This window comes from Hypanus sabinus, chromosome 14 (assembly GCF_030144855.1).
Source record: "Hypanus sabinus isolate sHypSab1 chromosome 14, sHypSab1.hap1, whole genome shotgun sequence".
Taxonomy (NCBI): domain Eukaryota; kingdom Metazoa; phylum Chordata; class Chondrichthyes; order Myliobatiformes; family Dasyatidae; genus Hypanus; species Hypanus sabinus.
Genome location: NC_082719.1, coordinates 51959790 through 51974591, shown reverse-complemented (window position 1 = coordinate 51974591; position 14802 = coordinate 51959790). Strand labels below are relative to the sequence as shown.

The window sequence follows — 14802 nt, the reverse complement described above, 5'->3', positions numbered from 1 at the left end:
GGTATCATAACATCTACCTTGTACTCAATATCTGTAACACCAAGGCATTGATTGTGGACTTCAGGGAGGGGTAGTAGAAGAAACACACCAGTCCTCATCAAGAGATCAGCAGTAGAAAGAGTGAGCAGGTTCAGCTCCTGGGTGTCAACATCTCTGTAATTGCATCACACATTGGGCACAGAAAGACCTTCAGAGGAGCTATATTTCACTAGGAGATCTGTTATGTCACCAAAGACTCTCACAAATTTCTACAGATGCACTGTGAAAAGCACTGTAACTAGTTGCATCACCATCTGGAATGGAGAGGCCACTGCACAGGATTGGAAAAGTGCAGAAAATTATACACCCAGCCAGCTCCAACATGGGCACTAGACGCAACAGCATCCAGGACATCTTCAAAGGAAATAACTCAAAAAAAAAATATTTTTTTTTTAAAAAGGCAGCAACTATCATTAAGGACCCCCATCACCTAAGGCACGTTGTCTTCTCATTGGTATCACCAAGGTGGTGGTACAGGAGCATGAAAACACCATCAGTATTTCCGGAACAGCTCCCACCCCACCCCCCCCAAGCTATCAGATTTTCGAATGGACAATGTCCACTACCCTACTATTTTTCCACTACTTATTTAATATATGTTTCTTACTGTCATTTTGTGCATGTATTGCACTCTACTGCAAAACAAATTCCACAACATATGCTAGATATATCAAACCAGATTCTGAAATTTGACCAGTATCTACAGAATACAAGACAAGCATTCACTGTACATCAGTACATGTGAAAATAATAAACCAACTTATCCATTTCTATGAGGCATAGCTATAACAAGGTTTCAAAATATATGGACCCAAGTTGTTTGATGAGGTTAATACAGCTTAACCATTAGAATCCGAGCCAAACAGCATGAAAGCTCCAAGGCTCAATGTCTCCATGTTGACTAATGTGCCTCTCTTTTCTATCCATGTATCTTTCCAGATAGCTTTTAAATTAAATTTTATAATTGTGCCTGCCTCCAGCAATTCCTTCTACAAGTCACTCCCTGTGTGAAAAGGCTGCCTCACAGCTCCCCTTTAAATACGCACCCCACCCCCAAACACCTCAAATTCAGGTTCTGTAGATTTAGACTTCCCTACCCTGGGAAAAAGACTGACCTTTCACCTTTTCTACGCACATCATGATTTTATACAGCTCTACAAGTTCGCTCCTCAGCACCCTACACTCCAGAAGATTCATCCCAAGCCTATACAGATTTGCCTCAAGACCACAAGACATAGGAGAATTAGGCCATTCAGTCCACTCCACCATTTCACCATGGCTGATCCTGGACCCCATTCAACCCATGCACCTGCTCTCTTCCCACATCTTTTGCTGCCCCAACCGACCAGGAATCTATCAACTTCCGCTTTGAATATACCCACAGACCTGGCCTCCACCGCAGTCTGTGGCAGAGCATTTCATAGATTTGTCACTCTTTGGCCAAATAAAATTCTTCCTTACTTCTGTTCTAAAAGGTCACCCTTCAGCTTTGAGCTTGTACAGTCTAGTTCTGGATACCTCCACCAGCAGGACCATCCTCTCCACTTCCCGCATATCTAGTGCTTTCAACATTCAGTAGATTTTAGTGAGATCCCCACGCATTCCAAATTCCAGTGAGTACAGGCCCAAAGCTACCAAATGCTCCTCATATGTTAAATCCTTCATTCCCAGAATAATCCTTGTGAACCTCCTCTGGACTCTCTCTCCAAAGAGAATACATTCTTTCTGAGATATGGGGCCCCAAATCTGTTGACAACACTCCAAGTGCGGCCTGACTAGTGTCTTATAAAGGCTCAACATTATCTCCTTGCTTTTATAGTGTATTCCCCTTGAAATAAATGGCAACATTACATTTGCCTTCTTTACCACAGACTCAACCTGTGAATTAACCTTCTGGGAGTCTTACACAAGGACTCCCAAGTCCCCTTGCACCTCTGACATTTGAACCTTCTCCCCATTTTGAAAATAGTCCGCACTATTGTTCCTTTTACCAAAAAGCATTATCATTTATTTCCCAACACCGTATTCCATCTGACACTTTTTTGCCCATTCTTCCAATTTGTCCAAGTCCTGTTACAATCGCATTGCTTCCTCAGCACTACCATCCCCTCCATCTATCTTTGTATCATCTGCAAACTTTGCCAACAATTCCATTATCTAAATCATTGACAAGCAACATGTAAAGTAGCGGTCCGAATACTTGGCCCCTGAGGAACACCACTAGTCACTAGCAGACAACCTGAAAAGATCCCCTTTATTTCCATTCACTACCTTCTGCCTGTCAGTCATTCCTCTATCCATGCCAGTATCTTTCCTATAATGGCACATGATTTTATTGTTAAGCAGCCTTGTATGGCACCTTATCAAAATGCCTTCTGAAAATCCAAGTAAATGACATCCACAGCCTCTTTTGTCCCTCTTTACAGAGATCATGCTGACCTCGACTTATTTTATGTTTAGTCTCCAAGTACCCCAACACTTCATCCTTAATGGACTCCAACACTTTCTCAACCACTGAGGTTAGGCGAGATTTCCTCTTGTGTTCTTCCCTTCTTGAAGAGTGGAGTGACATTTGTGATTTTCCATTCCTCCAGGACCATGCCAGAATCAAGTGATTCTTGAAAGACCAAGATCAATGCATCCATTATTCCTTCAGCAACCTCTCAGGACTCTGGGATGTAGTCCATCTGGTCCAGGTGACTTATCCACCTTTAAACCTTTCAGTTTCCTTTGTAATAGCAATGGCACTCAACTCCTGCTCCCTGACACTCACAGATCTCTGACATACAGTTAATGTCTTCCACAGTAAAGACTTAAGCAAAGTACTCAAGTTTATCTGCCTTTTCTTTGTCCCCATTACTCCCTCACCAGTACCATTTTCCAGTGGTCCAATATCAACTCTCACCTCTCTTTTATTCTTTATACAACTGAAAAAAACTTATAACTGAAGCCCTCCTGTCCTGGTGACATTTTTGTGAATCCTTTTTTTAGCTAGCTGACAGGAACTGCAAACTATACTGCACGTGTGATCTTAACAAGAAATTGTGTGTTGTATGCAATGCCCAACAAACGAGCGGGAGGTGCACAACCCTGGAGTTCTACAGTACCAGGTTCAGGAACAGCTACTTCCCTTGAATTAAACTGCACAAATCAGTGGAGCAGCACTAAGACCACACTGCACTCCAATGGAATTAGATTTCTTTGTTCTAATTTATGCACAATTTGTGCTTTTTCATGTGCAAGACATGTATCTGATGCCATGTGCCTATGAGGCTGCTGCAAACAAGTTTTCATTGCACCTGTACGTAAATGAAATTGTAAATATTGCAGAAAACTTGACTTTGACGTTGAAGTCAACTGTGTCAAATGCTTTCTTCACTTTTCTGCCTATTTGTGTCACCATCTTTAGGAAAGAATCCATCGTATGCCTAGATCTCTCTGTTCCAGGGACATTTACTATGCAAGTCCTGCCATGGTTTAACTTGGACAAGTGCAAAGTGCTGATTTTTACTAAGTTAAATTCCATCTGCCCTTCCTTGGGCCCCTTTCCCAGTAAACTTATAACCTTCTTCACTGTCCATTATATCAACAATGTTGGTGTCATCTGCACACATACTATCCATGATAATTACATTCTCATCCAAACAGCAGATGCAGAACACAACTGGTCACAGTTCTGCAGTCTGAAAAACAGCTCTCCACTACCACCCTCATTCATTTCACCAAACCGAATTTTATCCAGTTATCTAGCTCTATATGGATTCCGTTTAATCTTAAGCAACACTTGGGGTCAGAGTCCATAGGACACTCAAGGCTGCCACACAGGTTGACTCTGCGGTTAAGAAAGCATACGATGCATTGGCCTTCATTGATCATGGGATTGAGTTTAGGAGCCGAGAGCTAATGTTGCAGCTATATAGGACCCTGGTCAGACCCCACTTAGAGTACTGTGCTCAGTTCTGGTTGCCTCACTATAGGAAGGATGTGGAAAAAATAGAAAGGGTGCAGAGAAGATTTACAAGGATGTTGCCTGTGTAAAGGGGGTTTCTTCTTTTTTTCTTTGTTACTGTGTATGTAATCAAAAGGGCTTTGTTTGGTTAACTAGCAGGAATGCTCCTTTGTTGCGAGAGAGTGCTGGAAGCTTGTTTGGGTTAAAATTTACTGATAACGAGAATGGTATTCCTTTGTAAACCAAATGGGGATTAATGTTCTTTCTTCTGAGTCTGTAAGCTTTTGTTGACGGGCTTTTGGGCAGATCGGCGCGAGGGGGTCGAGAGAGAGGACACAATGCTCTAAGCTGGGCGAGGATCGGACCCCAAAGGGGGGTCCGAGGCCAGGAGATTCTCCGAGGAGGGGGGGGATGAAGCTAGATGTGCTTGGTTGACCACTCGGAGGGTCCTGAGTTGTTTGGAGAGTCGAGGAGTTCGGAGGGTCCTGAGCTGCGAGTCGAGGAGTTCGGAGGGGATCAAATGGTGGCCAGAAGACTTCAGTAATTGAGCTCCAACGGTTGTGCACGAAGTGGTTTGGACTTTGATAAGTTTGGCGCCTTTTCTTTAATTTTCTCTTCATATATACTGTATCGTTATTAATCACTTAGTTATAGTAACCTTTATAAATTGTACTCATTTAATCGCATATGGTGTACTGTCTGTTTTTGGGCGAGGCGGGGACATCACACAGCATCCACACCAGCTGATTACCCAGTTTGGCGGGGCCGAAGGCTGCTCCCCCTAGACGAGAACGAGTGTGAGCGAGCCTGAGGCAACCCAGGGGGTTACACCTGGATTGGGGAGCACGCCTTATGAGAATAGATTGAGTGAACTCAGCCTTTTCTTCTTGGAGCAATGGAGGATGAGTGGTGACTGATAGAGGTGTACAAGATAATGAGATGCATTGATCGTGTGGATACGCTTTTCCCAGGGCTGAAATGACAAGCACGAGAGGGCATAGTTTTAAGGTGCTTGGAAGTTGGTACAGAGATGTCAGGGATAAGTTTTTTTTAAAAAATAAAACGCAGAGTAACGAATAGAATGGGCTGCCAGTGACGGTGGTAGAGGCGGATACAATAGGGTCTTTTAAGAGACTCCTGGACTGGTATATGGAGCTCAGAAAAACAGAGGGCTAAGGGTAACCCTAGTTAATTCCTAAGGTAAGGACATGTTCAGCACAGCTTTGTGGGCCAAAGGGTCTGTATTGTGCTGTGGGTTTTCTATGTAACACACAAACTACTGGATGAACTCATCGGCTAAGGCAACATCTATGGAAATTAATAAACAGTTGATGTTTCAGGCTGAGACCCTTTTTCGGGACTGAAAAGGAAGAGGGAAGGAAGCTAGATGGGAAGTGATAGGGGAAGCCACTCGTGGGACAGTGATCTATTTCGGTACTTTTGAAATAGTTAGAGTATCAAACTTGCTAATGTAAGTCATAGCTGAGGCACTCGAGGGTAATTCAATAAACACAAGGAGAAAAAAGGAACAGAAGAATGTGCTGACAGGATTAGATATAAGCAAACACTGTGGGTGGAGATTCCTGTAGAGCACAACCACTGGTCTGGACAGATGGCATGACAGAAACAGACTCAATGTTCAGCACAGAAACAGGCCATTATGTGAATGGATTTCAAACACACTCTCAGCTAATCATTGTCAGAGTTGAGGCAGCTTTGAGAGATTTGCTGAGCAGTGCTTTTAGATAAAGGAGATCCTGCATGTACTGGAAATCCAGTTAAAATGCCAGAGGAAGTCATCAGGTCAGATAACAGGAATGGAGGAGGAATGAAGCCAACGATTCAGGCCAAGACCCTTTATCAGGATAGAGTCTCTGCTGAAACATCAATTCTTTATTCTACTCCCCCCCCCCCCCAACAGACGCTGCCTGGCCTACTGAGTTTCTCCTGCCTCGTGTGCATGTTACTAATGCTTTTAGATTTTGTTCATTTCTCGCATTACTATCTGTATCCAATTTTAGGTGAACAGTCAGTTTTATAATTTAATGAATTCAACAGCAAAAGATTTGCTTTTTCATAATGTTTGTAATATCAAAATCTGAGTAAGATTTACACTTATAAGACAATGTGATATAGAAGCAGAATTAGGCCATTTTGCCCAAGTCTGCTCTGATTTCATGATGACTGATCCATTTCCCTCTCAGCCCCAGTCTCCTGCCTTCTCCCCGTAACCCTTCATGTCCTGACTAATCAAGAACCTATCAACCTCCGTCTTATATATGCCCAATGACTGGCCTCCACAGCCACCTGTGGCAATGAATTCAGCACTCAGACTAAAGAAATTACTCTTTATCCCTGTTCTAAATGGATACCCTCCATTCTGAGGTTGTGCCTTCTAGTCCTAGACTCCCCACATCCAATCTATCAAGACCTTTCTGTAGGTTTTGATGATATCCCTACAATACTACTCTACTACAATATGGATTATGTTATGGTATAATCAGTTTTAGCAGCTTATAGAACTGTCTTTTTGCATCATTACAAAATGATAGTTAGATTCTCTGTTTACTCTATTTTAATAACAAACTAGTAAAAGTTGGGAAATCAAATTGATGAGCTCATGCTCATATGGAATTTTTTCATCTGTTTTTGCATAGTGGTTACAAATTTTAAGCAAATAGGTTAGCACTTGTGTTATAACAGAACATAAAGATAGGCTAGTTAAATCACAAAGCTTGTGACTACTCTTAACATTGATAATGATTTCTAGCTTAAAAGGTCAACTGGGATACCAACAGTGATTAATTAGTTTGTTTAAAAGGCATCACTGATTATCCTGCAACTTTAAGCAAATAAAAAAATGCCCAAGGAATATTGCAGTAAGGCTGTATGGAGGATTATTAATTCATAAAAAAGTATCAGAAATAAAGTTTAAGACCGATTGTTGCCATCAGCAAGTTAGTCGGTATTGTCAGCTGTATTAATTTAGCACAAGTAATGACAGAATAGCCAGAAAATTGTAGCGAACAAAACCACGAGTTCTCTCTCTTTTTTTAAAAAAAAACAGCATCACAAATAAAAGGAAAAGATGTTTTTACTTCTAGGTCCTTTTCCTCCCAAAAATTGGGGCATCTTTCTTGAGTTATGAATCTTCAATGCTCTCAATAAATAGGACACCTCTAGTTTGATATGTTGGCTTTGCTTAAACAACTCCAGAATGTTCTGAAATGCTTTATAAGCAAAATGTGGCCAATATTATAATGAGAAAACTGAAAGCCAATTTAGGCTATTCAGCATGTTTTTGCCAGGTGCAGAGGCAATACCAGTATTCTTCACTGATGACTTGAGCAATGGTCATACCATTGTGTTTGCAATTTCCACATGTACACCGATCAAACACATCTTTACCTACAACATTAAACAAGCAGAAATATCCTCCAGCTGAATACTGGGAACATAGCTGATCTGTGCAAGTGGTCATTATTTCTCCCTCTTCACAGCACCTGTCCCAACTGAAACAGGTTTGATGTCGGACGTCAGCCAAGCTGTGTTTCTGATCCTGCAAATATCCATTAACATTGTTATTTTCTGCAAGCTCTAACTCTGCCTGCATTACTGAAACAACAAATAATGCTGATAGACTCCAAACCACTGCTCATTCTACTTTGCAGAAACTTGGACAGCAGATTTTCAGATGATCCATTGTATAAAATCACATCAAGGCTATTTCACCCATCACTCATTTTCCCATAAACTTAATGGCCTCCAAGTCAAGCACCATCTCAACTTTTAAACTTCAGTTTTCAAATGGCCTCAGCCCTTCCTCATCTCTATAACCTCAAGTACTGTTTGAGTGCCTGCTCTTTATTCGTTCCAAGTTCTTGCTCCACCATCACCAGTTTGATTGTTAACTGGGGCAGCATGGTAGTGTGGAACACAACACAGCAATTACTAATCTGGGGTTTCAATTCCTGCTGCTACCTGTAAGGAGTCTGTACATTCACCCTGCATGGGTTTGCTCTGGGTGTTTTGGCTTCCGCCCACACCCTACGGTTAGGGTTAGTGAGTAGGTTTGCTCTGGAAGCACAGCAACAGCTGTGGGCTGTCCAGCACAATCTCCACTGACTTGACCCAAATGAAGCATTTCACTGTACCAATAATAAATAAAGTTAGCTTTTATCATTAAACTATCACCAAGCTGAAGGATTCTTTCACGGACACCTAAAATAAGTAACTTCCTGCTCCTTCAGTTCTAGCTCTGAACAAATCTGTCCTACTACTTCCTTAAATAGGTAGATGTAAGTTTTTAAATTTGGCAACACTCCCATGAATTACTTTGGGATGATTTGCTACACTAAAAACACCAAGCAGAATTTGTTGCTGTTGATACAATGGAAGGCACTCTTACTTATTCTCATTGAAGAGTTCACCATCCGCCGTGAAGGCTATGTCAAGTGGGGGCTCCAGGGTCTGCATGGCAAAGGCTACACGGCAAATTTCACGGATAAAACTGCTGATCAATATAAAGTCAACTTCGGGCGGCATCGAGATCTTTGGATGGACGCTAATGCTACGGATCACATCCTGTTGAAATACAAGTTGATCTTTTTAAATGGGCTATCCTGTAGTGGAACATGTCCAATCCACTATATAATTTTAAAAATCCCACAGGTTACTGACGAATTATTCACCTCATATCAAAACATTGACTGACTTGCCAACAGCCAAATGGTATCAGCTAGCTTGTAGTTTTTTTTTTGGGGGGGGGGGGGGATTCGTTGAAACGAGTGAAATTAAAATTAGTAATAAATTAATGGAAATATTTTAGTGGCCATCTCAAAGAGTTAGTGAAAACTTATTTAAAATGCAGTGCGTACTCCAATATCTAAAGTTTATTCATAGATGAAAAAACATCTTAGCTTAAAGAGGGCAATCTGCCAGCATTTGGTCCTGACTTAGATTATCATAAAACAATGTTAATATGGTTTTGTAAATGGTGACAATAAAGTACGCATGTGGTTATAGTATACAGTACAATAATAACTCTCACCCAGAAGTTAATCTCACCACAACATATGGAACAGTAGAGTTATACATAACAGCAAATTAAATTATTGAAGAATGGGGAGCCAGTTTCCTAGTATGGCATCAAATTTAGGTGTTCCCGAGTGCCCACCTGCTTTCTATTACCTCAAATACCTCTTCAAAATTGAAGAGGCATCACATGTGATAGAATGCAGGTGGGAACTGCCTATTTCCATGGTTTCAGCACTCGATTTTGATCAGGAAGAGAAAAGAGCTTACTGCCAGGGTATTAGAACACATTATTCCATGTAGCAGCAGTTGCTGGCCACCCTTGGCTTGGAGTGCTGCCTCCTCCTGGACCAAGTTTCATCCAACACCGTAACCTGATCCAGTTGCAAGTCCTTTAATTGATTTGTTTTACCTGCTCTCCTTCGGTTTCCCACTGACTGCACACAGAGATGACACCCATCCGCTCATGATCTCAGTGGACCTTCCAGTACAAATATGATTCAAAGCCCAAATCAAGCTCTAATTACAACCTTTTAGTCAGGCACTTTCCCAAGCCCATTTTCTGGATGTCTTGCCCATTCCTGGAGGTGCAAGAATGCGAACTATCAAATGGCAACACAGATGCTGTGGTCAAAGCAACACACACAACTAGCTGGATGAACTCAGCAGGTCGGGCAGCATCCATGGAAACGAGCAGTCAACATTTTGGGCCGAGACCCTTCGTCAGGACTGAAGAGGAAGGGGGCAGGAGCCCTATAAAGAAGGTTGGGGAGGGTGGGAAGGAGAAGGCTGGTAGGTGCCAGGTGAAAAACCAATCAGAGGAAAGATCAAGGGTGGTGGGAGGGGAAGCAGGGAGGGGATAGGCAGGAATGGTGAAGGAATGTAAGGAGAAAGCTTTATGGGTAGTAGAAGGCAGAATCATGAGGGAGGTGACAGGCAGCTAGAAGAGGAGGCAGAGTGAAGGTGGGATGGTGGAAGGGAGAGGAAGGGAATTACCAGAAGTTGGAGAATTCGATGTTCATACCAAGGGGCTGGAGGCTACCCAGATGGTGGATGAGGTGTTGCTCCTCCAGCCTGAGTTTGGCCTCATCATGGCAGTAAAGGAGGATCGGGTCTCACCGATGTAGAGGAGGCTGCACTTGGAACACCGGATGCAATAGATTACCCCAACAGACTCACAAGTGAAGTGTTGCCTCACCTGGAAGGACTGTTTGGGGCCCTGAATGGTGGTAAGAGAGGAGGTGTAGGGACAGGTGTAGCACTTACGCTTGCAGGGATAAGTGCCAGGTGGGAGATCTCACAGATTGGGGGACCGCTTCATCGAGCACCTCTGCTCCCTCCACCACAGGATCTCTGGTTGCCACCCACTTCAACTCTGCTTCACATTCCCATTCTGATATGTCCATACATGGCCTCCTCTACTGCCATGATGAGGCCAAACTCAGGTTGGAGGAATAACACCTCATCCACCGTCTGGGTAGTCTCCAGCCCCTTGGTATGAACATCGAATTCTCCAACTTCTGGTAATTTCCCCCCCTCTCCCTTCCCCCATTCCAGTTTCACTCTGCCTCCTCCTCCAGCTGTCTATCACCTCTCTCATGATTCTGCCTTCTTCTACTACACAGTGCTTTCCCTTTACATTCCTTCTTCACCTCTCCTGCCTATCCCCTCCCTGCTTCCCCTCCCCCACCCCTCGATCTTTCCTCTGATTGGTTTTTCCACCTGGCACCTACCAGCCTTCTCCTTCCCATCCTCCCCTCAACTTCTTTATAGGGCTCCTGCCCCCTCCCTCTTCAGTCCTGATGAAGGGTCTCAGCCCAAAACATTGACTGCTCGGTTCTACAAATGGCAACACTGATACTTTGGGCTCAGACACTGAACAATTTTGTGCACTGAACACTAATGTCAAAACATATGCATACTACACAATCAGTCTTTAGTGCACCATTAAAAATACAGATGGATTCCTAGGCCACTAAACTATTTTAATACTAAATATAGTCCTGATGAATGGTCTCCGCCCGAAACATCTACTTTGTTCCTCTCCTTAGATGCGGCCTGACCTGAAGAGTTCCTCCAGCATTGTGTGTGTTACTACTTTAACACTGTTTTGAGTGCCCAGTAAAACTAACATTTGATCTCCTCATTTCTGATGAGATAATTAACATCTTTTAAGCTATTGGATGGAAACACTGGCTCTGTGTATGCATTTAATGCACACAAATTATCTATTTCTTCCTCTTGTTTTTGCTCACTAATCATTCTGATGTTTTAAACTATGATGTGGCAAGATCAGCATTGCATGGATAAAGTGTGTTTCTGCAAGTTCTGAAGTTTCTCTAATCCACATGAATTTTAATATTACACAATATTAAACAAATTGGGTGAAAGGTTCAGAAATTCTGGGGGGCATTCTTCAGCAAAGTTGATATAAATTACTGAACTTATACAAAGAAAGATGTACAACTAGAAATTGAATTAGCAATAAATACAGGGACTGACACATTCCTTATAGATACATACATCAATGCTGCACTGGACATCATAGAGATCCTGATTGCGAATGATGTAATCCATCACGTTGTCATCCAGCGACTCTGGGCCACGGTGCGATGGTGACAGCATTTTCCGTACCCGCAGCTTGAATTGTCGGAATGCTGTTTTTGCTGCCTGAAAAGCCTCCTAAAGTCAACGGGAGCAGAAGCATTCAGTTTAGACACAATTTCGCTGGTACTGTCTGATCATTTCCATCTTTGACATGTCAGCTCCTACAGGCCTGAACCCCTCTCGCATTATCGTCATCGGGAAAGAGATGGTCGAAACAAAAACAGGAAGTGCTGGAAATAGTCAGCACATGGGAGGAGAAACCTGTCAATTGTTCTGGTCAGTGACCCCTCGTCAGAAGTGACAAGGACACTAAAGTCAGTTTGCAAAGCTGCAGGGAGGTGTGGGAGGAGGCAAGTCTCTGCAAGGAGAAAACCAGAGTAACCATGGCGATAAGCTGCAAAGTGCTCTGGTTATTGAGTGAATGGGAACAGGTAGTAAGAACACAAACAAAGGAATGTAGTAGTGAACCAACCTACACGGAATAAGACCTGGAAGACATTCGGGCTTGAGCTGTTTAGGAGGCAGATAATGCTCTTGTCGCTAAACTGCCAGGCAATAACCATCTTTCAGTACAGAGTCTAAACAGCTACCCATAATGCTCAATGGCATTATCATCATGGAGTTGCTCCCAGCAACATCCCGGGAAGATGATGAGACTTAACTGGAGCAGCCATTGAGATACTGTGGTTAGAAGAGCAGGGCATCACAGAGTGGTACACCTCTTGACACCAAGGCCTTTCCAGCATCTACAGGGTGGTGGAATACTCCCCACTTCCTTGAAGAACAGCAATACCAAAAATATGAAAGAAGTTTGACATCGTTCAGGGCGGTGCAGGTCATTTGATCGGCCCTCAGTCTCACCAAATTCCCTCACTATCAATTGACCATGGATACACTGCATACCATCTACAAAATGTACTTCTGGTGCCCACCCAGGTTACCCTTTCAGTTCCTCCCAATTCTTCTACCTCCGGGACATTCCACACCAAACTATACACACAATCTTACGACCATAAGATATAGGAGCCGTAGACCATTTGGCCCATCGAGTCTGCTCTGCCTTTCATCCTGGAACTGTATCACCAGAAAATGCCAACATTTAGATGCTTTCCCCACTGAACATCCCTGTGGGAGTACCTTCACCAGAGGGATGATGGAGGTTTAACAAAGAACAGCTACAAAAGCAGAATTGGAGGTAGTGAATGCTGACTTTTTCAGCAAAGTCTAGATTCCCAAACCTGAATATACATTAAAAACAATTGCATTTGAGAAATTTATCTTTGTCACCCAACAACATTGCCTAAAAACATCTCTTATTATCTACTTATTCATTCTGTGATTTTTTTTCCTCTCTGTACACATGCAATCATGAAAAGTACAGAGACAAGAAAATCTGAGATTTAGATTTCTGACTTTGGTTGGTTTGATAGGAGAGCAACTGCTTCTATTTGGACAAATTGATTTGCTGATTAATTCAGTATGACTTACCATTTAACATTTCTACCCCAACTATCATTTTCCCCAGGTCTATAAAGGTCAGGACAATGCTATACTGAGGCAGCTTACTGGCAACCAGAAAATTAGATTGACCCATGTGAATTAGTTAAGTCACAGGCTGAGACTGTGGTAAAGAAGACAAATGCAATGTTGGCATTCTTTTCAAGGAGATTAGAATATAAAAACGAGGAGGTAATGCTGAACCTTTATAAGTCAGGCCGCACTGCAAGTATTGTCAACAGTTTTGGGCCCCATAATCACAGAAAGGATGTATTGTCATTGGAGAGGCTGAGCTTCACGAGGATTATTCTGGGAATGAAGAGGTTAATATATGAAGAGCATTTGGCAGCTTTGACCCTGTATTCACTGGAGTTTAGAAGACTACGTGGGAATTTCATTGAAACCTACATTAAGACGGTAAGATAGTAGCACGATATCGATACGCAGCAGCGTCTCCGGACTCTGGATTGGGGGTTACCAAACGTTATGTGGTTTTTCTTGTGTGGTCTGTTTTGTGCTTTTTCATGATATCATTCTGGAGAACGTTGTCTCATTTTTTAACTGCATTGTATTTGTGGTTTCTAAATGACAATAAACTGAATCTGAATCTGAATGTTGAAAGGACTAGATAAGATGGATACGAGAGGATGTTCCCTCTGGTGGAGGTTTCCAGAACTGGAAGGCACAGCTTCAAAATTGAGGGGTGGCCTTTTGGAACAGAAGGAAGGAGAATTTTTTTTTTAGCCACCAAGAGTGGTGAATCTGTGGAATGCTCTGCCACAGCCTGTGGTGGCGGCCAAGCCATGGGCATATTTAAAGCAAAAGTTGATGGATTCCAGATTGATCAGGGCATCCAGGGATATGGTGAGAGGGCAGATGAAGTAACGGAATGGACTCGATGGGCTGAATGGCCTATTCTACTCCTATGTCTAATGACTTTGTGGTCTTTAGCAGACCATTCCATATCCTGACCTCCCTCTTGTTCCTATTAATTTCCCCACTCACTTTAAAATTATGCCCTCTAGTACTCATTTGCTAAGCATTAAAATTAGACTTCTAGAGTTGGTATAACCAAAATCCCTTCCAAGTACTGATGAAGCATCACTGAACCGAAATATTGACTGATTTCTCTTTCCACAGATGCTGTTTGACTAGTCAAGCCCCTCCTGCTTCCCTTCTCAATAGTGCATCTTGCTTTAAACAAGTGCTCAAGTGTCTGCAATTACAAAATCTTCAAACGTTGGCTTAGGTTCAGCACTAGCGGGAAGCTGTAGATTTGGCACAGCTTGAAAAGAATTACCAGTTGCAGTATGAAACAGACATCCTGTCATGCTAGGATAGAATTTTACAGAGCAAGAGCCTCTGAGCGTACACTTAAAAGGCAGTGGGAACAGATACTTTGAAGGCCAATAGCAGGAGTTGGACTCAGACGACCTGGATGCATTGCCACACGAATAGCAGCCTACTCATGCAAGCAACTACTACATGATTAGTTAGGGTCCACAAGTGTTTCTTCAGCTGCATTGACATCATTTGGCACCGCTCAAGTTCATTACAATCTCACCTACCAACAATCCTCATCACTCAGAACCCAGACTTAAAACTGAAGTGTTCCAGTACCCTCTCGCTTCCATCAAGATTCACAAACATGCACCCTTACCAGCTTGCACAACGGT

At 42.7% G+C, this 14802-nt stretch overlaps 1 protein-coding gene across 14 annotated transcripts in view; it reads right to left on the bottom strand.

The window, feature by feature from the left end:
• Positions 1–14802, bottom strand: part of spata18 (spermatogenesis associated 18) — a 103349-nt gene that overhangs the window by 59027 nt on the left and 29520 nt on the right. For all 14 annotated transcript variants that reach the window (XR_009515662.1, XR_009515659.1, XR_009515658.1 and 11 more), the window contains 2 exons: positions 11546–11704; positions 8397–8572 (listed from right to left, as the gene is read on the bottom strand). Coding sequence is in view for 9 of the 14 variants with exons in the window: in XM_059989186.1 (XP_059845169.1) it covers positions 8397–8572; positions 11546–11704 (335 nt within the window). In the remaining 5 variants the exon portion in view is untranslated. The remainder of the gene's footprint in view (positions 1–8396; positions 8573–11545; positions 11705–14802) is intronic.